The following is a 25,952-nucleotide window of genomic DNA, read 5'->3' as shown; positions in this document are numbered from 1 at the left end:
CAAATTAATTGAATTATTTTGATTAATCCCCCAGCACTACCTCATATGTATGACTTTTCCTGTGTTCAGGCGCTCAGGTATTTTCAAATGGTTTAAAGGCTTTGGCTCATTGATATCACACTGCCAACATCTAGATAGTCATGCCTGGCATTCAAATCATGCAACTCCAAGCTGATCCAAGGTAGTTTTGGGCATGAATGTTGGCATCAGAGCAGGCAGATGGGGCCTTTTATGGTTACCTGCTCATATCTGCATATAGCGGCAATCTGCTTACTTTGATGCCAGTATTAATGCCCCAAACCACTTTGGTGAGTTGGCAGTGGGGGATTAAAGGGCCAAACTCATTTAACCCTTTGTAAACATCCTTTAGTTATTTAAATCGCTAAATAATCATCACAAATTAATCTCAGTTTTATTGATCAGAACTAGATATGAGCGAGCGTAATCGCTAAGGCAAACTACTCGAGCGAGTAGTGCCTTATGCGAGTACCTGCCCGCTCGATTCGGGAGCGGCGGGGGAGAGCGGTGAGTTGCGGGAGTGAGCACGGGGTAGTGGGGGGAAGAGAGTGAGAGAGAGATCTCCCCCTCCCCCCCCCCCCGTTCCTCCTCCCCGCTCCCTCCCGCCGCTCCCCGGACGAGCGGGCAGGTACTCACATAAGGCACTACTCGCTCGAGTAGTTTGCTTTATCGAGTACGCTCGCTCATCTCTAATCAGAACCCATTTGTATCAGTCTGGAACCAAATAACTTTGATGTGGGTCATCCCTGTCAGGGTTTTAGCAGTGTGAGATCAATAGCTTAAACTAATTTAACCCTTTTAAAACACTTGTTGCTTATTCAAAACAGTAAAAGTGTCCATCAGCCCATTTTGGTGCCAGTATTTAAAGGGGTTGTCCGGCCATAAACATTAGGTCTCATTACTTCTGTTTGCCCATTACAATGCACTTTGTAATATACATTGTGCATTGTAAATTAGGCAAACAGAAGTTATTCACTTACCTATTACGATGCCCCCCCTGTGTTGCTCCTCGGTTGCCATGGGTTCCGACAAGTCTCTTGTCCTCTTCTTGTCGGGACGACGGGGACACGCTTCTCCAGCACAGCTCTGCGCATGTGCAGAAGAACTTCAGCCGCTGGGAAGCTCAGTTCTGCCTGCAGGGGAGGCGTGGCTGCTGGCTCTTCATCTCCAAGGTAAGAATGAGTGGAGGGGCGGGCTCTCGGGGGGGGGGGGGGGTGGAGAGGGAGAGATGGATGGATGGATGTGTGCAAGGGGGGAGGGGGGGTGCAGTGATGTGTGTGTGTGTTCGTGTTGTCTGGAGACCCGGCTGTCAGAAGTCCCGGGGGAAGGGAGGGGGGGTGGAGAGGGAGAGATGGATGGATGGATGGATGGATGTGTGCAGGGGGGGGGGGGTGCAGTGATGTGTGTGTGTGTGCAGGGACCCGGCTGACAGAAGTGGGGGGGGGGGTCATTGTAAGGGGGAGGGGCACTATGAGGGCATGTGTGTGTGGGGAAATGTTTTGTTTTACTTTACTTTAGCAGGGTGGGGGGGGGGGGGCAGTAGGTAGCCTTGCAGTAGGAGGCTGCAGGAGAGTTCTCTCTCGGCTCTCCCCAGCCCCTCTCCATTCACTATACACTCATGCCAGGATTTTATCGTGAACCATGAGTGTATAAGTGTCCCCTGGCTACAACCCCTCTGAGTATAGTATGCAGCAGGGGGCGGGGCCTGGGCGGGCAGAGACTGTAGAGCAGTTCAATAGAGGTGGGCGTGTCATGGGCGGGGCTAGGACGTGAGCTGAGGGAAATCCTGCCTTTTCATGTCTCTTACTACCATCGGGAGCGCGCACACAGAAGAGGGAGAGCGCAGAGCATGTGAGAAGGCAGCACAGAGGCGCCATCTTTGAAAGCTGCAGTGAAGATCAGAATCTAAGGTAAGAAACTGACATTGCAGCTGATCTGCCGGCCGGTTTGAGCCCCTGTATGCTGTGTGTTACTATCCTTACTGAAAGGGAAGCAGCAGCATTATAAAAATTTTTACCCTGTGTGGCCGGACAACCCCTTTAAGTCCATTGGCTTGAATGATTTTAATCCCTATCCATGTCATGTCAATGTGAGATCAGTGGCCCGAAGTTATTTTACCTTTTGAAAACACCAGTTACTTATTTAAATAAGTACATAGCAACTGTTTGCCCACCTTCATACCAGTATTCATGCTAAATTCAACTTTAGGGCTCCTTCACACGAACGCTGCGATTTTCTGCCGACCCAGGCGCGGCCAAACATTGCATGCACGTGAGGCAGCCGCGACCAAGTTACCTGTTTTAATGGCCATTCAGATGGCCATGCTGCGGCTTGTATACACTGCAGCCCAGAATACAGTCGGGCGAGAGGAGAGAATTAAGCTCTGCTAAACTTCCTCCCCCTTCCCTTGCCCTCTTCGCCCCCTTGCCGGCTGCTGGCAAAGGGAGGGAGTGGGAGCTTATCAGAGCTAGTGTGCTAATTTCCCACCCCCGTCCCGCCCCCTCCTTTTGCTGGCAGCCGGCAAGGGGCGGAGAGGGGGGGGGGGTTTAGCAGGGTCGCTGCTAAATTCCCTCCCTCTTCCCTTTTCCGGCAGCTCTCATAGGCTCCCATAGGAGTCTATGGGACCGGTCGACATATTCCAACAAAAGATAGGTCGAGACCTATCTTTTCCAGTCAGCGTGAAAGCAGCCGGCTGGAATGCGCACCGTCTTTTCTGGCCATCTGATTTTATGCACCAAAAAATTGCCCATCTGAACAAGTGCATTGGAATCCAATGCTTCAGATGGTCGTGATTTTTGGCCAGCGTTTTATCGCGGCAAAATAGCCATGATAAAACGCTCGAGTTCTGGGAATTAGCTCCACCCCATCCCGCCTCTCCTCATTGAAAATAGTGCAGAGGGGTGGAGAGGAGGCAAAGAGGGGGCGGGAGCTCAGAGCACTGCTCCCGGCTCTTCCAGTCTCCTCCCCCTGCAGAGAGAGACGCCGTATATCGGCTGGGTGTGAAAACCCAGCCGATATACGCTCATCTGAATGCACCCTTAGCGACGGTATATATAAACGCCGCACATACGCAATGTAATCGCGTATGTACAGCGTTTATTATACGTGCATAGAGAACAATAGCGCTATATCGCACATAATATACGGTAAAAGACCACATGCTGTGTTCTTTTTTACATGTGTATTGTATGCAACATATACAAACAAATGTGAATGGATCTATAAAAATCAATGTACTTTCATTGGATCCATTCACCGCATATTAGGCGCGCTTACGTCGCGTGCGTAGTACGCAATTAAATTACACTTTTGTGAGCCTGCCCTAATGTGAAATCAGTGGCCTAAAGTCATTACTCCATTGCAAACGCCTATTGCTTATTAAAAGCAGTAAAAAATGTCCATCTACCAACTTTGATGCCAGTTTGTATAGCCAGAACCCATTTGAGCTAGCTTGCATTTAACTGAATTGTCTGCAAACCATCCTTTTATGTGTTTCCGCAGTTTGAAATCAGTGGCCTAAAGGCGATCAGCCTTCATAAATCACACTCTCATTTGCCCACTTTGATGCGTGTTTTGTGATAATTTACTGTGATACCAGGCTGCTTTCAACTTAAATGTCGTCTGTGCACTTAACTTAATGTAATATATTATTATAAATTCCCCTTAATTACTGAAACATCAAAAAACAATCATATATTTCTAGTGAAAAACAAATCAACTTCAGCCCTGAATAAGAAACTGGACGAATAAGAAAGCAGCTTGAGTATCGTCAGCTGATAGAACATAAGGGAGGAGGTGAGGGCTCAGGCAGAGAGGAGCAGTCACACAAGAGGAAGCAGAGAACTGCTGCCTGCACCTTGCTCGCTGTCCTGCTTGCTTCGACTAACTGAACTTACTGCTCTTTCTTATCTTGCCCTCACCTGCACTTCTTCATCTCTTGCTCTCTTCCTTATATACTGAGACTTTGGAGGGCACAGAGAGAAGTGCTGAACAGTGCCTGTCTATCTCACTGGCTGAAGACATGGATCACATTACAGAGGTGGTGAACAAAAGTGAGGGGTTCATCCTGGAAACTAATGGATCTGATGAGCAACCATCTGTAAAGCCTCTCTTGGGTATTGGCATAGACAATGTTATTACTTTGGTAGTGTTTGGCATTATATTTGCACTGGGAGTCCTGGGCAACTCATTGGTTATTACAGTATTGGCAAGAAACAAACCTGGCAAGCCTAGAAGCACCACCAACATCTTCATCCTGAACTTGAGTATTGCTGACCTTGCTTACCTTCTGTTCTGTATCCCGTTCCAGTCCACTGTCTATATCTTGCCAAACTGGGTACTTGGAGAATTTATCTGCAAGTTCATTCATTACTTCTTCACTGTATCCATGCTGGTGAGCATCTTCACCCTCTCAGCTATGTCAGTTGATCGCTATGTAGCTATAGTGCACTCCAGGAGATCTTCTTCTATTCGTATTTCAAGGAATGCCCTGCTTGGAGTCATCCTCATCTGGATTTTATCCATTGCAATGGCTTGTCCTGTTGCCTATAACCAACGACTCATCCATAGGGGCAACAACCAGACCTTCTGTTGGGAGCTTTGGCCAAACCAGAAGCAGAAGAAGATTTATGTTGTATGTACCTTTGTGTTTGGATACCTGCTCCCTCTGCTTCTCATTTCTTTCTGCTATGCCAAGGTAATTCCGTGAAATAGTCGTATGTTTGCACATCATGTCTGTTGAACAAAGTGTTGTTTCAAGGAAGCTGCATACAGGTTTATAGCACGCAAAGCTAAAGAGATAGCAGGTGTCCAAGTTATCTACAAGCAATAACTATACATATATATCCATAGAGCTGGTGATGGTACATATATATTATGAACCCATCCTAACACTTATTATTCCAAGTTCAACAATACTTGCTACAATTACTTTCTATGCGAGCACACAATCCTATGAGGGAGCCTGCACTCTCTTTACCAGCATTGTCATTACACCTGTTGCTTCTGTATAAGGGTATTAGTGTGCACAGTCAAGAGTATGAATCAATTAAGTTTCTATGCATTGAAGATTCTTCACCTGTCCCCAGTGGTTGTCTCTATTGACTGCATATCCTCTACAACCTGTTGACAAGCAGCATAGAAATACGATAATCATTTACTTAAATCTCTCCTGTGCACCAATGCTGTAATCATTGTAAAGTGTGAGAGATTATCGATAGGCAACCTTGGCTGGTGCTAAATGAGAAAAAGACACTTTATAAGTAACCTATAAAATAAAGTAACTCACTGGGAATATAGATGAATGTAGCATATCTGTTTTTAACTCTTTAGGGCTGTGTTGGTGTGTATTATGATAACTTTCTGCAGGAGGGTTACTTGCAGTCCTGGGTAAAACCATAAATGATACAATGTAATACTGTATCTCCATGTGTTATATAAAGACAACCCAGTCTCTGCTATATCTTACTCAGTTTGCTATAGCTGTGAAAACCATACATATGCTGGTAAGATGTTTTAAGCGTTATTTTTTTACTTTGGGTGGCTAGAATAAAGTCTAGTACATGGATGTGGAATACATGCATAGGGATTTATGTGTACATCAATTGACAATTATGTATACAAGCATCTTTATTTATATAGCACATACATATTGTGCAGCACTTTAGATCACTTGATATTGGATTCTGTCCCCATTGGGGCTCATAATCTATATTCCCCTATCTGTATGTGTTTGGAGTGGGGGTAGGTGGTTGGGGGAACCAGAGTACCTTGAAGCAACACACAAACTCTATGCACATGTTGTCCTTGGTGGGATTCAAAGCCAGGACCCCAGCACTGGAAAGGCAACAGGCTAACCCCTGAGCCATGGTGCTGTATATGTATAGTCACTGACCTGAATGCTACACTATTATCTACCACAGTATATTAAAAATGTATAATCTGGTATTAGAGTTAGGCTTGTCATACACATTAGACTTTGGTCAACTGAACGCTCCTTGAACTGATAGCTATTTTCCCCTGACCCTCATACATATACACGCTTTACCTGGCCATGTGTTCAAAATGAGGAGAGGGGAGTAAGCTGCTGGCAGACTTCTTTAGTAGTGGCTTATCTGCCCTGAGGACAAATTGATCAGACCTGTTAAAATGCAATCCTTTTTTTCTCCTGACATCTGTCATTTGGGGAAGTCACAGTAGATGGTCTGATGGTCCTGCAGAGAGCGTCAGGATTGGACAATTTTAATATAAGGTGTATGGCAATCCTAAAGCTCTGAGTTATACTAGGTAGACATGAATTATGGAAATATAAATCCTTACATCTGTTGCTTTTATAGAGATAAGGAATTGTTAAAGAAGTTGTCTGGGTAGGAAAATCAATTTTCAATAAGTGAGTTTTGGGATAACAGAGGGGGTTCATGTTCGTAACTGTCACCTATTAGCCAGATCAGAGAGCTGCTGCATAGATGGTCTCTCACTCTGGAAAACCCAGCATGTCTGTACATTACATGGATAACCCATAGATTTCAATGAGAACATTATGATGCTACATTATCCTCGGCTGCAGCACTAAGGCTGAATTTGACATTTGCAACTGTGTTCCCCCCACAGTTTACAACTGATCACTAGGTGACCAGCTTATCATCAGATCTTTATAACGAGAAGACGTTGTCCAAGTTAGAAAAAGACTTTAAAAATAGTGTCTTTTTCTTGAAAAGAAAAACCTATAAGGCGTGCAAGCATCTGTTCATTCCTTATGAATTCTAATACAAATGTTATAAGCTTAGTATTTATCCCTAGAAGTTACTAGGTGTCAGAGTGACATATTGCAAGTACGGTATAACATTTCCCAAAACTCAGCTGCAGACTTAAAGATGCTGTCAAACTGGAGAGCCAAACCTCCAGGCAAGAGAAGATGAAGGGATTTATAAATCTCAAATGGTTATAAGTTAATACAAAAGGGTTAAATGTGTAGCTTGCAAAGGATGATAAGCTTGGATAAAAAGGAAGTTACAGTCCATACTGATTATAGGGAATGAGATAGGTATAAGCTTCAAAAGAAGTATTTCAGTGACTACTGGAGTCTTCTCTATATTCTTGCATCTTCCCTTTTAGAAATATATTATTGTGGGTGATGAGGCTTGGATTGGAGTAGTTTACTACTGCTGTGTACTGGTGTACTCAAATACTGCTGTTTACTATTGAGCTGCTGTTTTGCATATTTATGATTACACATAACAGTTGTTCCTTTAGCATGTCGGCAGAAACAGCCCTGCCAGTGTATAATATAAGTTGCCTGATATTTGCACCACCATTTAGCAGAGCTCCATTAGTAATATGTACACTCATTGTAAAAAAATCAAGCACCTAGGGATTCTTGGAATGGAATGAAACTTTATATGTGTGATTGCACTTGAAGGGAAGCTCTAGTACCCTGTTGAACCACCTCTAACTTGGAAGCAATATGTGATATGGGCAGGCATGGAGGCATATAGGTACTATATGCCATCCTGCGGCATATTGGTCCACATGTGCTGTAACTGAACTCCTAGATCGTGAAAACTCGTAGGTTATCAAAGTTGGCATCACAGATGGTCCCATACAATGTCTATTGGCAATCAATCTGTGGCCTGGCAGGCCACAGAAGTGTGGCAATGTTGTGGAGACAACCCTGTGACACTCTTGCTGTGTTAAGCCGAGCATTATCCTGCTGGAATATGCCTCTTGAAAGCTCTGCCATGAGAGAAACACATGTGGCTGCAGGATATCCTGAACATATCCCTCAGCTGTCATTGTCCCTTGTACAAGTAATAGGGGTGACTGACTGTTATATGCGATGGTTCCCTAGACCATCACACCAGCAAAGGGAGGATTGAGGAGCTTACCCCTAGGTATCCAAACACGGCCGAGGCTAGTGCCCAAACTAAACTTGGATTTGTCACTGAAGATACCCTGGTTCCACTCTGTAGTAGTCCAGTTTTACCATTCATGATACCACTGCAAACAGAAGCAACGGTATGTTGTGTCAAAGGTAGTACACATAATGGGCACCGTCAGACTAAATGTGCTCCAGCCAATGGTTTCAGCAGGGGGCTTGTAACGATGATGCCACCTGTCTCTGGATGGCGCCCACAAAACGGTTGGATCTGCTCGTGCTTGTCAGATGATCAGACGATCCTCTCTACTGGCGGTCTGTTGAGGCCGTCCTGAGTCTGATCACCTTGTGTGCATGGCATCATGCATCTACTGGTCCCAACATCTCCTAATAATCTGGTCAGAATGGCCCAAGTGGAAATTCATTAAAACGTCACAGAAGTTTTGGTTTACAGGGCGCATACGGCGATGGTTTTGGTTGGCATCAGCTTTGTGTTATTTTCTTTCTTATGTATATATTGTTGTTGTATTCTGTAATTTTCATTCACTTGTGTATGTAATTATGTTTTACTATCTATGTCCCCCAAGACTTCTCGGGGACATTCATATATATATTTTTTTATTTGACACTTTCCCACTGTTGCTGGGGCATCCATAGGAGCCCCAGTTACAGGGGAAAACAACCGCTGTAGTGACATTAGTCACTGGCAGAGCTGGCCAGGTCTAGTATGACCCCCCCTAGCTCTGCTGTAGACGGACCCCCCGGCGGTTACATGACCCCCTGGCTCCAGCAGTGGAAGAAACCCTTCTACTTTCACTTTCTAGTACACAGTGCTCAATGAGCGCTGTGTACTCGGGAAAGGAAAAGGCAGTAAGTGTTTAAAAACCCTTCTGCCTTCTCCAGGTTATCAGCTGTTACTAACAGCTGATAACCCAACCTGCCTCTGATTGATTACAGAGACAGGAGGCTTAAATGTTACTATTGGCAGGCTTTTAAACCCAGGACCAGGCACCGTATATTTACAGCGCCTGGTCTTTAATGGGTTAAACGCCAGGGGAGTCCAGGGTGACAGTACCAATGTGGTTCACTTATTGAGGTGCAGGGCAACCCACCGAACTATTATGGTGTCATTAATAGGTTGTTGGTCCTCGTAGTGCACTACATGTATCAGAATGGTATGACACTTTGTATCTACTCTGTGTGGGAGTATACGCCAAGAAGCCACTCCCCTCTATGTTAGGAGGTTGTGTGAGTGGCTGTTTCATTGGTGTTCTCCACAGGTGTAATTAGCTTCTCATTTGGTGGTTTGCTACCTGCATGCTGAGGTAGTGCACATGTTTGCCCTCCTGAGTCAATAATATATGGCCGTTTTCAGCAATTCATGTATACAGCCATCCAGCTTCTTGTATCTCAATAATGTGCCCCCTCTCAAACTCTGTTAACTGGACAAAATTGCTTTGACTGCATCGTATAGGCATGTCTAGTGGTCAACAAGCTCTACACAATGGGAAAAGGAGGTCACTACACACAAGTAGCCTCTCAGAGGCTTTTTATAAGCCGAGGGTGGAAATACTTTTAGAGTCACAGGTGGCATTCATCTAATCACACCACAACTCTAATCATTTGCATATCTGCCTGAGATGTAACTGCATGCCGAGTTTTGCTTCAAAACAACAACTCCTTCTAGGTGCTTGATTTTGTTTTTGACAATCGGTGTATATGTCAGACTTGAAACATACTCTAGATTTCTCCACCATGTGAACTTTAAAAGTCAATAGTGTAATATAAATCTCCTTATGTGAGTTCTTACAGCTAAAAAAGTAGCTCTACTAGGTATTAAAGGGAACCAGTCACTACCATCTCACCCCTAAAACTAACTGGCTGCTAAGGGATGGAAAAATATTTGCTTCTAATGCCCTCTATTTTCTAACAAGCTCATGTACTTCCGCAATCAGGTACCAAAGCTATAGCTTACTGTATGCAGATGAGCAAAAAAGATTCACCTGGCCAAGAACAGTCACATTGATTTATGAGTTGCCAAGCTAACCACAGCCCTTTTCTCTTGATAGACAGCTTGTCATAACCCCCATTACACAATAAACCCTGTCTATCCAGAGAAAAGGATATAGTTAGCTCGGGAGTTTATAAGTCAGTGTGACTCTTCTTGGCCAGATGACTCTTCTCTGCTCATTTGCATATGGCAAGCAGTAATTTTTGTGACTAATTATGGAGGTATATCCGCTTGTTTGGAAAAAAGAGGGCATTGGAAGTGATTGATTCTTCATCCCCTACCAGTTAGTTTTAGGGGTGAGATGATGGTGACAGGTTTCTTATAATGTGTTAATATCTTACCTCCAGATTGTGTCAAGTGTTTACGGTTTTCTACTGTTCTGCCTTGAAGGAGTGAAGTATAATGCACAGTATATCAGTTGTGTTCAATCTTTTCTGAAATGGGACTTTGACAGTATGTTATTATTCTGTGATGCCAAGTCTCAGCATGTCATTGATCAATGACACTAGCATGTTATTGATCCATGTCTTCTCCCACAACTGAGAGGTTCTGCTCATTCAAACTACTATTAGACTGCGATATGGAATCTTAGCAGACAGGAATGCAGAGTAATAATATTCTTTTTCAGCAGCATTTCTAAATTAGTACTTTTTTAGTGGAGAAGTGTTGAATTTGAAAGATAGCAGGTTAGATTTATTACAGTGCTGTGCACAACTGTTGCAAACTAAAGAATGGTAGTCGACAGTACTTTTTTATTTGCTTCCACATAGCTTCTAGAATAAGGATCCCCAATTAAAATTGCTCCATATTGGTTGACTTCTGTGGTGAATGACATGAAGCATATGAAAAAATGGTAAAATACTTTAGCCTTCTAGGAAAAAATAATTCTATTATGTATTAATCTAATAATCTGCTACTGAATCATGGATAAATAGGACTTTAACTTTGGGTGATCTTGATCCAACTCTCAATTTGCTTCCCTGGAACTTGCAGTGTGACATTTATCCTCTACTTTTTCCTATAATTTCATAGTAATTTTCTGGTCTGTCGATGGTAACTTATTTATTTATATTTGATATGTTGTATCATATTGCATTATATAGCTACAATTGTTTCCAAACAATTCAATGAAGCAAAATAACTTTAATCATATATTTGTGTAATTTCTCTTTTCACAAGGTTTAGGTAATGCATTGCCACAGGGCAAAATTGGAAAACAATCGGCAGAATATTAAAATTACACTGAAGCCAGGGGATGAATGAAACAGAAAAATTCAAATTATATTAGAGTGACGTTATTGTGGACAATCTTCCATAAAATTGCATTGAATGCACGTTATGTCATGTCTGGAATATGTCTAATTTGTAGCCTGCAAAACCAGATCAGGGAGTAGCATGAGGAAAGAGCAGGCATTCTTCATTTAGGCTTTCTTCTTCATTTGAAAACAAGAAGAATGCCTAATGAAGGAAATAATACAAGAAACTTTTAAAGCTGTGTATACATAGAAAAGTAGCTACAGCTGGTAGGAGATTATGAACGCTTTAAACAAACAAACATTTGCACCTAATTAAACCATTTTAGAAGCCAGTTTGTATTTTTTTAGCAGGCAGACAACAAGAACATATTCCATAGAAATTAAAAGAAAATAAGCTGGAAGTCTAGGTGCTTGCAGCATATTTCTAGGCTACAAGCCTTATGTAAACTGCATGTCCTGCCATTTCTAAAAAACACAGTGAGTTTTCAGCAAAATACGCAAATTAGGAAAATGGAACAATACATCTGCAGCGCCACCTACTGGATACCAGCATTCCTTCAAATCAATGTATGACTTTTTAACATGTCTGTAAAACAATGGTTGGGAATAGGAAACAAAGCCAGAAATCTATACACGGACAGCTGTTTCAGGGTGTTTTCCCCTCCTAAGTGTGCAGTAGGTTTCTGGTTTGGCTGGTGAGATGCCTGTAATGTGGGTCAGGAGGGGTGTTGTGTCAGAGCACTCAAAAACTGTGTGGAGACACCTAGAGGGGGAGTGGGTCAGCGGATGGCATGGTCTCTCCCCAAGGAGAGCTCCCAGAGGGGGTGTGAGAAGACACCTGAGAGGTGAGTGAGGAGACTTATAAGGCCATGCATGCCCCTCTGGGTAATTTATGCAAATAAGGAAGATGGAAGAATACCTCTGCAGCGCCACCTATTGGATTGCAGCATTCCTTCAAATCAATGTACAACCTTTTAACAAGTCAGCAAAATCCACAACAAAATCTGCATGCAATGCATACTCCGTTTAGCAAAGACTCACCGCAGAAATCACTGCAAAACCAGGAAAAATTCATGATGGATTTTTTTCCACTGAAATTATGTCCTATGTGGATGTACTAAAAAGGGGGCTGCCTCATAAATATAGCCATTTTTCATATGGTCTGTTGGAGCATATAGATATCTCCTGCTTGGATACCCCTTCCATTAGCTGAAGTGCTAACAGATCATCTCTTGCTCTGACAGACCTGACCCGTCCATGTACTACATGGTCAGTTGAATGGCCAACATGTATGGCTCACTGTAGTAGAATTTGGAAATAACAGCTGATTACAGATGGTTCCTTAACGGGGTTGTGCCAAGTTGCACAACTCCTTTGAGAATGCAGGGCTTGAGGCAATCAGCCTCAGTACAAAGAGTTCCACTCTTGCCACCTTTGGTAAACAGCTGATTTTGCCGCAGCCAGCCTGACATTTCCCTTTCAGTGACCTCTGCAAGGGGGCTATAGTATTACAGGACATTCACTCAAATCCAGCTTTCATAGTATTCATTGGTGTTAATACTCAGGGCTCAGTCACACTGGCGCCGATGCGCCCATGTTACTGCACGAAGAAGACAGACGCACTGCAGGTGTGGGCGACTCTCCACACTGCCAGAAGAAAGAACACATGACTGGCATTATTTAGTGGCTCAGCTTTGCACTGCAGGCTCAGTCTCATTGAAGTAAATGGAAGGGAAGCAGTCAGTTTCCAGCAACACAACAACTGCATTTATTAGAAGAGTGGCATTGGGGAATAGCCAATCAGCGAGGATCTTGGGCAGTGGACCCTTGCTGATCAGTGATTGATGACCTTCGTTGAGGATAGGTCATCAATGTTAGAAGTGGGACAATCCCTTTAAGTATATGCTATCCCTCTCTGCTGGGATGTGTTTAATTTAATTATTTTATTTTTCTTGTTGCATTTTTTTTAGAGGTTTTTATGCAACTTTTTATGTATTAAAATGTGTCAACTATTTTACAGTATTATAAAAGTAGCAACACCACAGCTAAAAACACAACAAAACACATGCAAACATATCTTTTTAATGAGTGCTGCATCTGTGTTATTTTGATATGAAGCATTTTAATTTCTGCATGTTATGATTCCATTCACTGACAACAAGGTAAGGTCTTGAAAAGTGTGAGAAATTAAAAAATCCAAATGGAATGTTACAGAACATTTTATCATGTAAATCTGAAACTTTACTTCTAAATCTGTGTTTATGTAAACCGCTTTAATCGCTGTATCAAGTTTTCTGCTTGCTGTTAGTGAATGGAAACATTGAGTATTAATGTTTAGAGGCTGAAAACCCATCTTCAGTGCGGTTGCTCGCTTAGTTGATGAGCTTGTTACACTATATCAGAGTAGGTAAGAGCTATTAGCCTGGAGATAAGAACAGGAGAAAGATTTGTGCCACAACTAAATTTAGCTCCCAGAGGATTACCTTGGATATTTTTCAATTGAAGAAAATCCAACAGATCACAACATGTCAGAGTTGATGCCACAAACATAATTATCGATCACGTCTGATGTCTAATATGCGCACATAAAAAAATAACTCAAAAGGTGTTAGAAATGACCAAAATAACCCCCATCAAAACTGCTTAGAGGGAATCTGTAAGAAGACTTATGCTACAAAGGATAAAGGTGATTGCACTGAGCACAGTCATATATTGATTAACTTACTATGTAGTATCTTAGGAGATAATGCAATTTACATCCTGTCTGGACTAGTGAGTCTGCAAATCAGGGCAAAAGCACATGGGTGCATATGCTCGCCGCTACAGAGTGTATAAGCGCATAAACCAGATAATTTTTTTGACTATTCAAACTCTGTGCTATTGCACGCCAGCTTGAAAAAAAAATGGAAAGATAGGTCCGGCCCCATCTTTCTCACATGTAGGAAAACGATGTGACAGAAAGATAGTGCAAGTCCTATCTTTGTACTATTAATGCGTGAGAATCCCCATAGTGAAAAATGGCTTCGTTTCGTCCCGTAATGCGGCTGTGATTTTCATGTGTTTAAGCCCTGTCTGTGCCTACTCCCTGTATACATGCTCACATTAGAGCCCTTTTACGTGAAATGACCTGTTGGGCGCAGAGTACTCATTGGTTGTCCCAACGATAATCGTTAGTGTGTTTTTACACAGAAACGAACATTGCTAGTGAATGGAGGTGAAGCAGGGCCGGGGATTGTTCTGGCCTGCCCACCTCCATTCACAGTAAGCAGGCTGTCGGACAATTAAATTCCCCATCGCATGTCAATTTCTGCACGGGTTTTGCGTGGATTATGTCCGCAGCTTGTGGACAAGATTTTCAAAATCTCATCCCCTTTGCTGCTACTGTTGTTGTTGTTGTTTATTCGTTCAGTCGCTTTCGACTCTTCGAGACCTCGTGGACCAGCTCACGCCAGAGCTTCCTGTCGGCTGTCACCACCTCCAACTCCACCAGGGTCCAGTCTGTCACCTGGAGGATATCATCCATCCATCTTGCCCTTGGTCGGCCCCTCTTCTTTTTGCCTTCCACTTTCCCCAACATCAGCATCTTCTCCAAGGTATCCTGTCTTCTCATTATGTGGCCAAAGTACTTCAGTTTTGCCTTTAATAGCATTCCTTCCAGTGAGCAGTCCGGCTTTATTTCCTGAAGTATGGACTGCTTTGATCTTCTTGCGGTCCAAGGGACTCTCAGAATTTTCTTCCAACACCACAGTTCAAAAAAGCGTCTATTTTCCTTCGCTCAGCCTTCCTTGTAGTCCAGCTCTCACATCCATAGGTTACTATGGGGAATACCATTTCTTTAACTATGCGGACCTTCGTTGTCAGTGTGATGTCTCTGCTCTTGACTATTTTATTCAGATTGGTCATTGCTCTCCTCCCAAGAAGTAAGCGTCTTCTGATTTCCTGGCTGCAGTCCACGTTTCCAGTAATCTGTGGCCTAGATATATGAAGTCTGTCACTGCCTCCACGTTTTCTCCCATTACTTGCCAGTTGTCAATCAATCTGGTTGCCATAATCTTGTTTTTTTCTATGTTTAACTGCAACCCAGCTTTTGCAGTTTCTTCTTTCGCTTCGGTAATAAGGCTCCTCAGATCCTCCTTGCTTTCAGCCATCAAAGTTGTATCATCTGCATATCTAAGATTGTTAATGATTTTTCCAGCAACATTAACTCCAGCCTTGGATTCATCAAGCCCCGCTCGTCGTATGATGTGTTCTGCATACAAGTTGAATATGTAGGGTGAGGGTATACACCCCTGCTGTACTCCTTTCCCAATCTTAAACGAATCTGTAGTTCCATAGTCTGTTCTTACCGTTGCTACTTGGTCGTTATACAGATTCCTCAGGAGGCATACAAGGTGACTTGGTATCCCCATACCACCAAGAACTTGCCACAATTTATTATGATCCACACAGTCAAAGGCTTTAGAATAATCAATAAAACAGAAATAGATGATTTTCTGAAATTTCCTGCCTGCCTCCATTATCCAGCAGATATTGGCAATTTGGTCTCTAGTTCCTCAACTTTTCTGAACCCGGCTTGTACATCTGGCAACTCTTGCTCCATGAATTGTTGGATTCTACCTTGCAGGTTCTTGAGCATTACCTTACTGTCATGAGAGATAAGGGCCACTGTGCGATAGTTAGAGCATTCTTTAGTGTTTCCCTTTTTTAGTATGGGGATATTTTTTTCCAATCTGATGGCCATTCTTGTGTTTTCCATATTTGCTGACAAATGGCATGCATTACCTTGACAGCATGATCTTTCAAGATTTTAAACAGTTCAGCTGGGATACCGTCATCTCCTTCTGCCTTGTTATTAGCAATGCTTCTTAAGGCCCATTCAACCTCACTTCTCAATATGTCTGGCTCTAATTCATTCACTCACTCACCCTAAGCCTAACCCTACTGTAAATACAGCCAAATTTCAGTGTGAAGGGTCTGTATGGAAATTCTGTGGCATATACATGCTGTCTGAACCACTTCTAATAATTTAGCAGTCTAGGATCATACATGATGTGTAAAGTGCAGATTTTACACCAGGGATCCCCAAAGATCATTCAGTGTGTGGGTGAGAGCAAGGGCGTAACTATAGGGGATGCGGTTGCACCCGGGCCCAGGAGCCTTAGGGGGCCCATAAGGCCTCTCTTCTCTATACAGTAAGCCTAGTACTATGGATAAATCATTATAGTTGGGGGCCCTGTTACAGGTTTTGCATTGGGGCCCAGAAGCTTGAAGTTACGTCTCTGGGCGAGAGGAGAAGCTGGGCGGTGGTGTAACCATGCAGCTTAAAGGCAATACTGGACACTACCGCTATGAGTGCATCTGTATTTCTATACATCCACTACTTTGGCTAATCAGAACAGAATTCTATTAAAGGGATTGTCTGGTTACTAGATGAAATTTTAATGTTGAGTTCATATGTGTTAAAATAACTCCAGCAATACTTACCTGTCTTTAGCCCCGACAATCCAGTGTTGCAGTTGTCCTCCCAGTCTCTGTTGTAAAATGACACCACGTGACTGCTGCTGTCAATCAAAGGCCATAGTGGCATTGCCCGTTCTGCTGGCATTGGCGCCCGTATCCTAGGCTCCATGATGCCAGGAGTTTGGATTGGTAAAGCTGCAGCCTCTGATTGGCTGCAGCTGTCCTTTAGTGTCCGTTTCACAACAGACCGGAACATGAATCTGAGGAACATGGAGCTGTAACTCTGGATTGCCAGAGCTGAGAACAGGTAATTACTGGTGGACATGTTGTTTTAACAGATCTGAATTTGGCATTAAAATTTCAAATAGTAACCAGATACCTACTTTAACCTTTTTTATCTGCATTACTTCTAAAAAGTAACCTACATATATTGCTATTTCAGGCATGACTGTGCTTCATGCTTTGGCTACATTGTGAGCTTTGACACAATTCCTATTCCTGTTTTTTTGTTCTAAAATGTAATTTCCATGCCTGAAGTCAAACATTGGCGATTGGTATAATTTGACTTACTTGCACTTTACAATTTATTACAAAGTTGCACCTTTAGCCAGTTTTACACGAGTGTATTGTAACACATGTGCAGATCCGTAATATAGATGTATTACATATGATATTGCTATCATATTTAATCTGTATTTGCTGTTATTGGTTTTATTTTCTACTAGGCAAATGCCAATTTAGATTTGCTCAATCGAAAACCTTGCCAATGAATGCAAATATGGAAGCAAATACAGATGAAATACTGATGGTATACGGTAAATCCCTTTCCATAGACTATAAGGCCTCATGTCCACGGCTAAAATAACATTTAAAATCCGCAGCGTTTCACCCGCATCGTGATCCGCGCCCCATAGGGATGCATTGGACACCCGCAGGTAATTAAATACCTGCAGATGTCATTTTCCCCTGAGGCGCAGATTGCGTGTGCGGGAAAACCCGCTGCATGCTCCATTTTAGTGCGGGTCTCCCGCAGGCTTCTATTGAAGCCTATGGAAGCCGTTTGGATCCGCAGCACACCCGCAGCTGAATTTCTGCTCTTCGGCGCGGGAGAGCGTGAGAGGGGGAGTTCAAGAAGAAAAATGGAGTGCACGCCGCATGCGCGCGGCAAGCTGCTGGCGTGCCGAGCACATCTGCCGGGCCGAAGAAAGAAGATCCGGCCGCGACGGAGGGCAGATCCGCAGCGTCCGGACAGGTAAGTAATTCTTATTTTTAGGCCTCATGTCCGCGGGAAAGGAGGGACCCGCTGCGAGATTTTGCATGAAGAATCCGTGGCGGGCCTGATTTTCACCGTGGACATGAAGCCTAGTAGGCAGAATTTTCACGCAATATAGCAAAATGCTACATTTTTGTTAAAAATGCACCCATGTAAACAGATACATAGATCTATATCAGCTCTGCATTATTGTCAACAAAAAGTGACCAAATACAAGCTAAAAATATGGTCGTATGAAAGTGGCCTTTATGTGATCAGAAGTTAAGAAGCATTAGGCAGGACCAACATTACTTTTCTATTGAAGTTTTAATGGAAAGCGTTCACTGCATTACCCACGCCCGGATTATCATCACGGATAATGCAGTGAACTATCATCCTTGGACTGGAGCCCTAACACACACACACATATCCGTTTTTTTTACTGAAAACAAGCCCTAGCATGATTTTTCAGGATTTTTGAGGATGCTTGAAATATAAACCTTACTGGAAAAAACAAGCCCAAGTTAGTTACAGTTAATTTAAAAAATTAAGCTGGCAATCCCTGGCTTTTGCACATGCGTCTGCCATTTGGGCAACAGGCGCATGCACAGAAGCTGGGGTAAGGTCCATAGATAAATCCAGGGATCTTAGGTACGTAATTTCAACTCCCCTCATTGATATAATCTGTGAGGGAAGATGACACTTTAACTTTTTAAACTCTTTTCTCCACACTTTTTTTTACTTCACATGATTGCCGTTATCCATTGTGTAATGGCAATCATGTTACCGTGGACCGCTTACCACAGCCACCAATAACATTGCGCTGCTCTTGGCTAATCATGCTAGCCAGGAGCAGGGAGATTTTAAATCTCCAGGGCTCCCCAGCCTTCTACACATGAGCCCGACATTTTACGTCTGGTGGGCATTCGTAGAAGACAGCGTTAGGTCCTGGAAGGACCAGAACACCACGGTACATCACAGAGGATGGAAGTGAGTACTTTTAGCTTCCATCATGGATAAGATCTATGAGTGGAGCTGAAACACTCACCCTTTGTGCTCCGCCATGAACTTTAATTCAGTCGCCGATATCTGTTAGATATCGGTGATTTCATGACTGGGGACTACAAACCACAACCCTCAGTGTGTGCTCCAGACTCCCACCTACCTTCGGAGCTGTGACTCTCCCCTGCCTCGTGGCTTTATTTCACAGTGAGGCTGTCAATTGATGGATATGTGAAATAAAGCCCAGCTAGTGAGGCTGTCAAAAGGCCTATCAGCAGTCACAAAGGGGTTAAGAATCCATTGGTCCGGGGTTTGAGACACTCAGCTGCTGTTAGCAAATGGCTCTCAAAACCACGCAGAGTAGGGCAAGAGGTGAAGTAAACACAAATTTGGCAGGAAAGCTCTCAGACAAACAAGAGTCAAAAGGGAAGCACAGTGTTAATGGTTAAAATCCCATGCATTTCATATGGTGTTTCCATATTTTTGTCCACTCCCTGTATATATACAATGGATCAAGGGTGCATCTTGGACATTTTTGGCATATCCACAGTATAGACTACAACTCTTATAAGTAGATTTCCATTTCTTTGACTTTAACTTTTTGGCGTAATAGGGGTTCTTTGTGACAAGGTGGTTACACTTCTGGACTACAGTCTTCTGCGCTATCACAACTACCAGTGCTATCACAATGTCTGTGTCCAAAACTTTGGGGGCTTCACATAAAGGCAGTGCAGGTACATGTTGGTTATGCACTCTGTCATAGAATCACTGAGGCAGAAATGAAAAGTAGCAGCCTTATGCAAAAATTAGGCTTTACCAGGCTGGGACTATGGAGATAGTATAAATTCAGCCATTGAGGCTACTTATATGGACTACGTGTAATTGTGAGCCAAAGATAAGCAATTTATTTGAAGTATTATCACTTAACATTTTATGATAGCCAAATATGATAATGGCCATATGCTAGTATGTTAGGCTTCATTACTAGAAAGAAAACCACAAGGGAAAGGAGCCTTTGCAGTTAAAAATTAGCAGCTTTATTTACTTCTCATTAAGAGCATGTAAATAACTCCAGGAGAAGACAGATAATGAAAGTACAAGAAAGAGGAGAAGCGCAGCAGGTTGACACGTTTCAGACCTCGCTGGTCTTTACTCATAACCCGTTTGAGCTGCTTCTAAGGCAGACTATAAAGGCACAGAGGAATTTATGCAAATTAAAAAGAAGCAAATTAATTAAAAAGGAGGAGAACTATCTGCTTGCTACGGTGTGCCATCTGTAACAGGTAATGGAACCAGGGTTGCATTTTTACGTCAGCCAGGTCCATGTGGTTATAATTTAAGGGCCATTTAATATAGCTCAAAATGAGTTCAAACAAACAAAATTGAGCGATAATCATCTCATGTAAATGCAAAAAAAAATGTTTACTATTTCTACTTTTGCACAATAAAAACCTTACATCACCTCATTCTTTTTTAAATTTTTCTATGGATGGAGCTCTGAGGGCTAATTTTTTGCACGATGAGCTGTGGTTTTTATTGGAACCATTTTGGGGTACATAGGGCTTTTTAAATGATTTTTATTGCATTTTTTGGGAGACAGAACTAACAAACTAAGCATTTTGCCTTAGTTTTTTCAGTTTTTTTAATAGTTTTTCCTGTGCAAGATAAACAGTGTGTTCAATTTATTGTACAGGTCATTATGGATACAGTGATACCAAATATGTGGAAAGTGTGTAAGTGTTTTTTTACATTTTTTTTAAACTATTTTTAAAATTTTTAACGTCAATAGACTTTAACCATAGCAGGTATGATCACTATGATAATGCATTGTAGTATTTAGCCATTGCCGGCCTAAACACCAGTATCAGGTGGCCATATCAACCCATCGGCCTTCCATAATCCCCGATCCCACTCCATATCCCAAACCTCCATGATGTAAAACAACATCCTGGAGCATTAAGGCCTCATGTCCATGGGGAAAATCAGGCCCGCCGCGGATTCTTCATGCAGAATCCTGCAGCGGGTCCCTCCTTTCCCGCGGACATAAGGCCTAAAAAGAAGAATTACTTACCTGTCCGGACGTTGAAGATCTTCCTCCGTCGCAGCCGAATCTTCTTTCTTCAGCCCAGCGGATGTGCTCGGCACACTGGCAGCGTGCCGCACACATGAGCTGTGCACTCCTTTTTTTTTTGTTTGAACTCCTGCTCTCCGGCGCTCCCGCGCCAGAGAGCAGGAATTCAGCTGCGGGTGTGCCGTGGATCTGGACGGCTTCCACAGGCTTCACTAGAAGCCTGCAGGGGCCGTCCCCGCGGGAGACCTGCACTAAAATGGAGCATGCTGTGGGTGTTTTCCCACAAACGCAATCCGCGCCTCAAGGGAAAATGACATCCGCAGGTATTTAATTACCTGTGGGTGTCCAATGCATCCCTATGGGGCGCGGATCACGTGAGGACATGAGGTCTAAAGGTCTATGAAAGCTGGTTAGGAATGGGTGGACTACAATACTCAGAGAGGATATCAAACTTGGGGGTTATTCACTTTAGAGAAAAGATGACTGAGGGTCGGTCTAATAGGTATGTCTAAATATATCAGGGTCAATACAGAGATCTCTCCCACAATCTATTTATGACCAGGACTGTGAGTGTAACAAGGGGGCGCCCTCTACGTCTAGAGGAAAGTAGGTTTCTACACCAACACAGAAGGGGGTTCTTTACTGCACGAGTAATGAGATGAGTGTACTTTCTGCTGAGGACATGGTGATGGTGAATTCGATAAACGTGTTTGGGGGGCCTGGACGTATTTCTTGAGTGCTACAACATTCCATGTTTATAGTCACTAATTACTTCAGAGGAGTTGTTGATCTGGAGATTATTTTATTTGCCAAACTTGGAGTCAGGAAGGAATTTTTCCCTTAAAGGAGAAAAATTGGCTTCTACCCCATTTTTTTGCCTTCCTCTGGATCAACGTTGTGGGGTAATAGGCTGAACTAGATGGACATATGTATTTTTTCAGCCTAACTCATTATGTTAATAGGCAGTTTCACATTTTGGTTAGACAGTCTTTTTAATCTATGTTCCTGTAAGTTCTGTAGACTTTCCACCAGGTGTGATACATTCATTGAAACCTTTTTAACACGTATACTTGAAGTTGAAGGTTATTTTGAACTTTTTATCTTTGTATATATATCCTGGTAAAAATTCTTCTCATGTCTGTTCATATTCACTGCAATTTGTTTTTCATGTTGTTGGTTATTTTTCTGTTTGATAGGATCCTTCAGTTTCTCCTAAATTTCATCTATTCATTTTGATTCTCACTCTAAAAATGTTTGATTAAAGAAAATATGTGTTCTATGAGTTGTAGTGTGGTAGTCTAACAGTTAATTAAGTTATGTATTGTTTGAGTTTGTACACTTCAAGTTCACCATCTGTTCCATGTTCTTCTTTAGAGCGAACCTTTGTAAAGATCTTTATCTGGGCTTAAAATCACTCATTTATTTCTTGCTTGCAATTTTTGCCAGTTTCATTTATAGCATGATCATAAAATCTCATCTGCATGATGTTTGTAGGATAGATCTGTTTTACTTGATCTGGAAACAGCTGTGCTCAGACCTGAATTAACAAAAGTCGATCAATCATAGCAAAAGAAGTTAGTTTTAAGTTGTGTTAACTAAATTACTCAAATTGTTTTAAATGATAACGCTTGAAACCTATTATCATTTCTATCAAATATTAAGGTGAAAGACTACTGTTTCCTTGAATTTGTGAAACCGAATTAGTAATAGTCTTCAACTGAATACAAAGTAAATGATAACTCATCTCCCATACTCTTAGAATCTAAATGTGATTGCTCTCAGTAAGATAAACTAAGTAATCTTGACCTTTTAATGGCTAACAAAAATACCTGATGTTATAGCTAGCTTTTGAACCTACGCAGGGTTCTTCCTAAGCCTCAGGAAGAACCCTGCATAGGTTCGAAAGCTCGCTATAACATCATGTATTTTTGTTGCCATTAATTGCCATTAAAAGGTATATCTACAAGTTTACTTAGTTTCTCTTAGTAAGAATAATCACATTTTGCTCTACAGGCTAACAAGGTACCAAACGTTTTACATTTTATCTTGGACTCTAACATATTTATCCTCGCCACAGAGAAAAAATGTTTTTTTGGGAGTTAATGGGGCCCAACTAAAACCAATGCTTCAAACCCAATGACCTATATTACTTTCATGAATTGCATTATATTATGAATTCTCTGGTGAATGTTTCTTGGTAAAGTCTCTAATTCCCAAATCATTTTAGTGAAGCCAGATAAATAAAACCATAAGCCTCAATTACATCACCTACTAAACTTGTATTTTCCCATATCTGTCAAGTGGATTTAAGAAAAATTTATGTAAGAATAGATCTGCTGTATATGATGTAAAGGGGCCCTTACAGGAAACAATGTTTACATGCATGTGATCATGATATAATTTATTTAAAAACACATATACTCAATGGCCCCTTACTAAATGACACAGGAAGCAGGTCGTTGCTCCAGATCATGCTCTTAAGGAAGCGACAAGCAACCAGGCAATCCCCCATAAAAATCGACTGCCGGGGAAATGTAGCATTAGATGTTGGTCATGCAGACTGTCTCTCTGTCCTGGTTCATAGAGGGTGTCCCAAGTAGACCCCCCCCTCCCATTGATGGGTATAAACTCATATGGCATATAATCAGGGCTTGTCTTCATGACACAAGCCTTTAAAGTTACATCTAGGCATGAGCCTTACATTAAACCATTATACCCCTTTGTTTTGTTTTTTCTCCATTTTCCATAGAATATTTTTAGTTTGTGTAAATATTTAAACTGTAATATAGTATTATTAATGTGTAATTTATTAATGCCTAATGCGAAAGTCACAGAGGCAGTATATAGTCTGTAGAATAGACAAAGCCCTTCACAGAACAGACTAGCTAAAATAAAACTCAAATTTTATTAATATTATTTAAAATATAGGGAATGGACTGACAAACATACACTAAATATCAGTTTATTTGGAAACCCTTCTGAGAGCATAGAGAAGGGTGCGTACATTGTCGTAGATTCACACAAGCCAGCTAGATGCAGAAAAGGATGCCACAAAGCTAAAAAGGTTCATAGACAACAGTGTAAGGTTGGCTATCAGGATATGTCAACAGTAGCCGTACTGTACTAGTCCTAAAAGGCTGCAATAGTAAGCCTCAAACAGAACAAATACTAATCATTCAATCAATCGGGATTAGTATACCAATTGATGATGATAACCTCATCAATAGAGGGTTATCGGAGTTTAGTATGAGATAGCTATAGTTCTGTTTGATTAATCAGTAAAGAATTACTTTAGTTGGGTCTAAGGTGGCTTAGGTTAGGTTCTAGTTTGGTTCAACGCGTTTCCCTGCCAGATTTTCGGCAGTTCATCAGCACCTTAGTTAGAGCGTAAAGGTGTGATACATAGGGAATAGTTAACCCAGAAGGGAAGACAAAAAGAAGTCTTTCAGGTCTGAACCAACATCTCTTAGAACAGCATCTCAATTGATGGTATTTATTGGGACAAATATAATCATCCACTATGGGTGATACTAGTTATATCCGGGAGTTGTCCAGGACATAACATATAGGGCAGCTGGGTTAGTATAAACCAGTTTGCCTCTGGAACTAGGGCTCTAAAGTGTTGGTCACCTTTCTTGACGATAATAGCAAGGAGATTGTGATGTGACACTAGAGTCCTAGATTAATGCCTAATGCTAATCATTTTAGTTATGACAAGCTTCTTAATGAGTTCATGGGGGTCTTGGTACTGGCAGGAAGTGGCCACCAGAATCTTACAATGACATATACCACTATGGCTAAGATTGGGAAAATACTAGTAACTCCTTCCTAAAGAGACTGTCAAGACGGTCATTGCTAGTCCTTGTCTGTCAAGCCCACAGTGGGCTACTGTAATTAAGCTAAAATACCCACCATATCAACTTCTGTATAACAACAAGAGTTACTTTTCTACTTTACTCCAAACCCACAAACACATGTTTTCACTGTAGATCTTTGATGATTTACTTTGTTGCCAGGTTTCCTAGTTCGTTAAACTTGTCTTGTCCAATCCTTCGAAAATTACAGTGAAAGAAACATATTGCACCTGCCAAATTGCAGGTTCTCCTAAGCTCCCATTGCTTTTAAATAAATCCTTGAAATCAGTCTAAGGATGAGTTGTGCCGTGATCACACATGCGGTATATATAGATCCCACTTTAGTAAGAACGTACCTCATATTTATACATGCTTTTGTTTTACCTTCCTGGATACTCATTACTCTCACTCCATTTATTTGAGCCTTGTGACACATAAGCTTTATAGCTATAGCTCAATACGTGATCAACATGTATTTCCATCCTCTTTACCATTATAAGCCCTGCATTTCCTGTTGCTCAAAAGATAAGGAAAAAACATATTTCAAAGAATTTTAAAAAAATCATTTATTTTTATTATTCTGCACATAAACATATTAAATCAACAGTGTAATAAAGCCAAATGCAATATTTTCCCAGGAGATAAATCTATTCTTTTTTTAGCTAGCCCTTTTAACTGGACATGTGTAAATCAGAACTACACAGCCTTTAAAACCTGACTAATATATTACAGAGATTTTTTTATATAAGTTGACATTTAATTTCTTAGCTCTTAGACATGTAAAGCAAAGAACGCAAAAAGTGCACAAAAATAAAGGAATGAAAAAAATGAAAATATGCAAAACATGGTAATAAGGATTAATGGGGACATGCATATTAGGTTACTTAATCCTACTCCTATTCTACGAATACTGTATCTGTTACTGAAAAAGCCATAGGCAGAGTCTAAAATAACCTAGAAACAAATGGCGCTGTGTAATATGATAAATGTTCCTTTTGTAAGAGTGATTTACACATGATCTCAAGCATTCTCTAAACCTAATAAGCAAGACCATACCATATGACTTACAAAGATTATAGTAATGCATTAAAAAGTTTGTATTTACATGATGGGCTTTGACGAGATTACACAATTACTTAAGTTTTAGAGCCAGGA

At 41.7% G+C, this 25,952-nt stretch overlaps 1 protein-coding gene across 1 annotated transcript in view; it reads left to right on the top strand.

The window, feature by feature from the left end:
• Nucleotides 1-3,844: 3,844 nt before the first annotated feature.
• GALR1 (galanin receptor 1) overlaps nt 3,845-25,952 on the top strand; it is a 329,018-nt gene continuing 306,910 nt past the window's right edge. The window contains exon 1 of the mRNA XM_066579473.1: nt 3,845-4,714. Within this exon, the coding sequence (XP_066435570.1) occupies nt 4,040-4,714 (675 nt within the window). The 5' untranslated portion in view covers nt 3,845-4,039. The remainder of the gene's footprint in view (nt 4,715-25,952) is intronic.

The sequence above is a fragment of the Eleutherodactylus coqui genome, chromosome 9 (genome assembly GCF_035609145.1).
Source record: "Eleutherodactylus coqui strain aEleCoq1 chromosome 9, aEleCoq1.hap1, whole genome shotgun sequence".
NCBI lineage: Eukaryota > Metazoa > Chordata > Amphibia > Anura > Eleutherodactylidae > Eleutherodactylus > Eleutherodactylus coqui.
The sequence above is the reverse complement of the archived record's forward strand: the minus strand, read 5'-3'. Positions and strand labels throughout refer to the sequence as shown.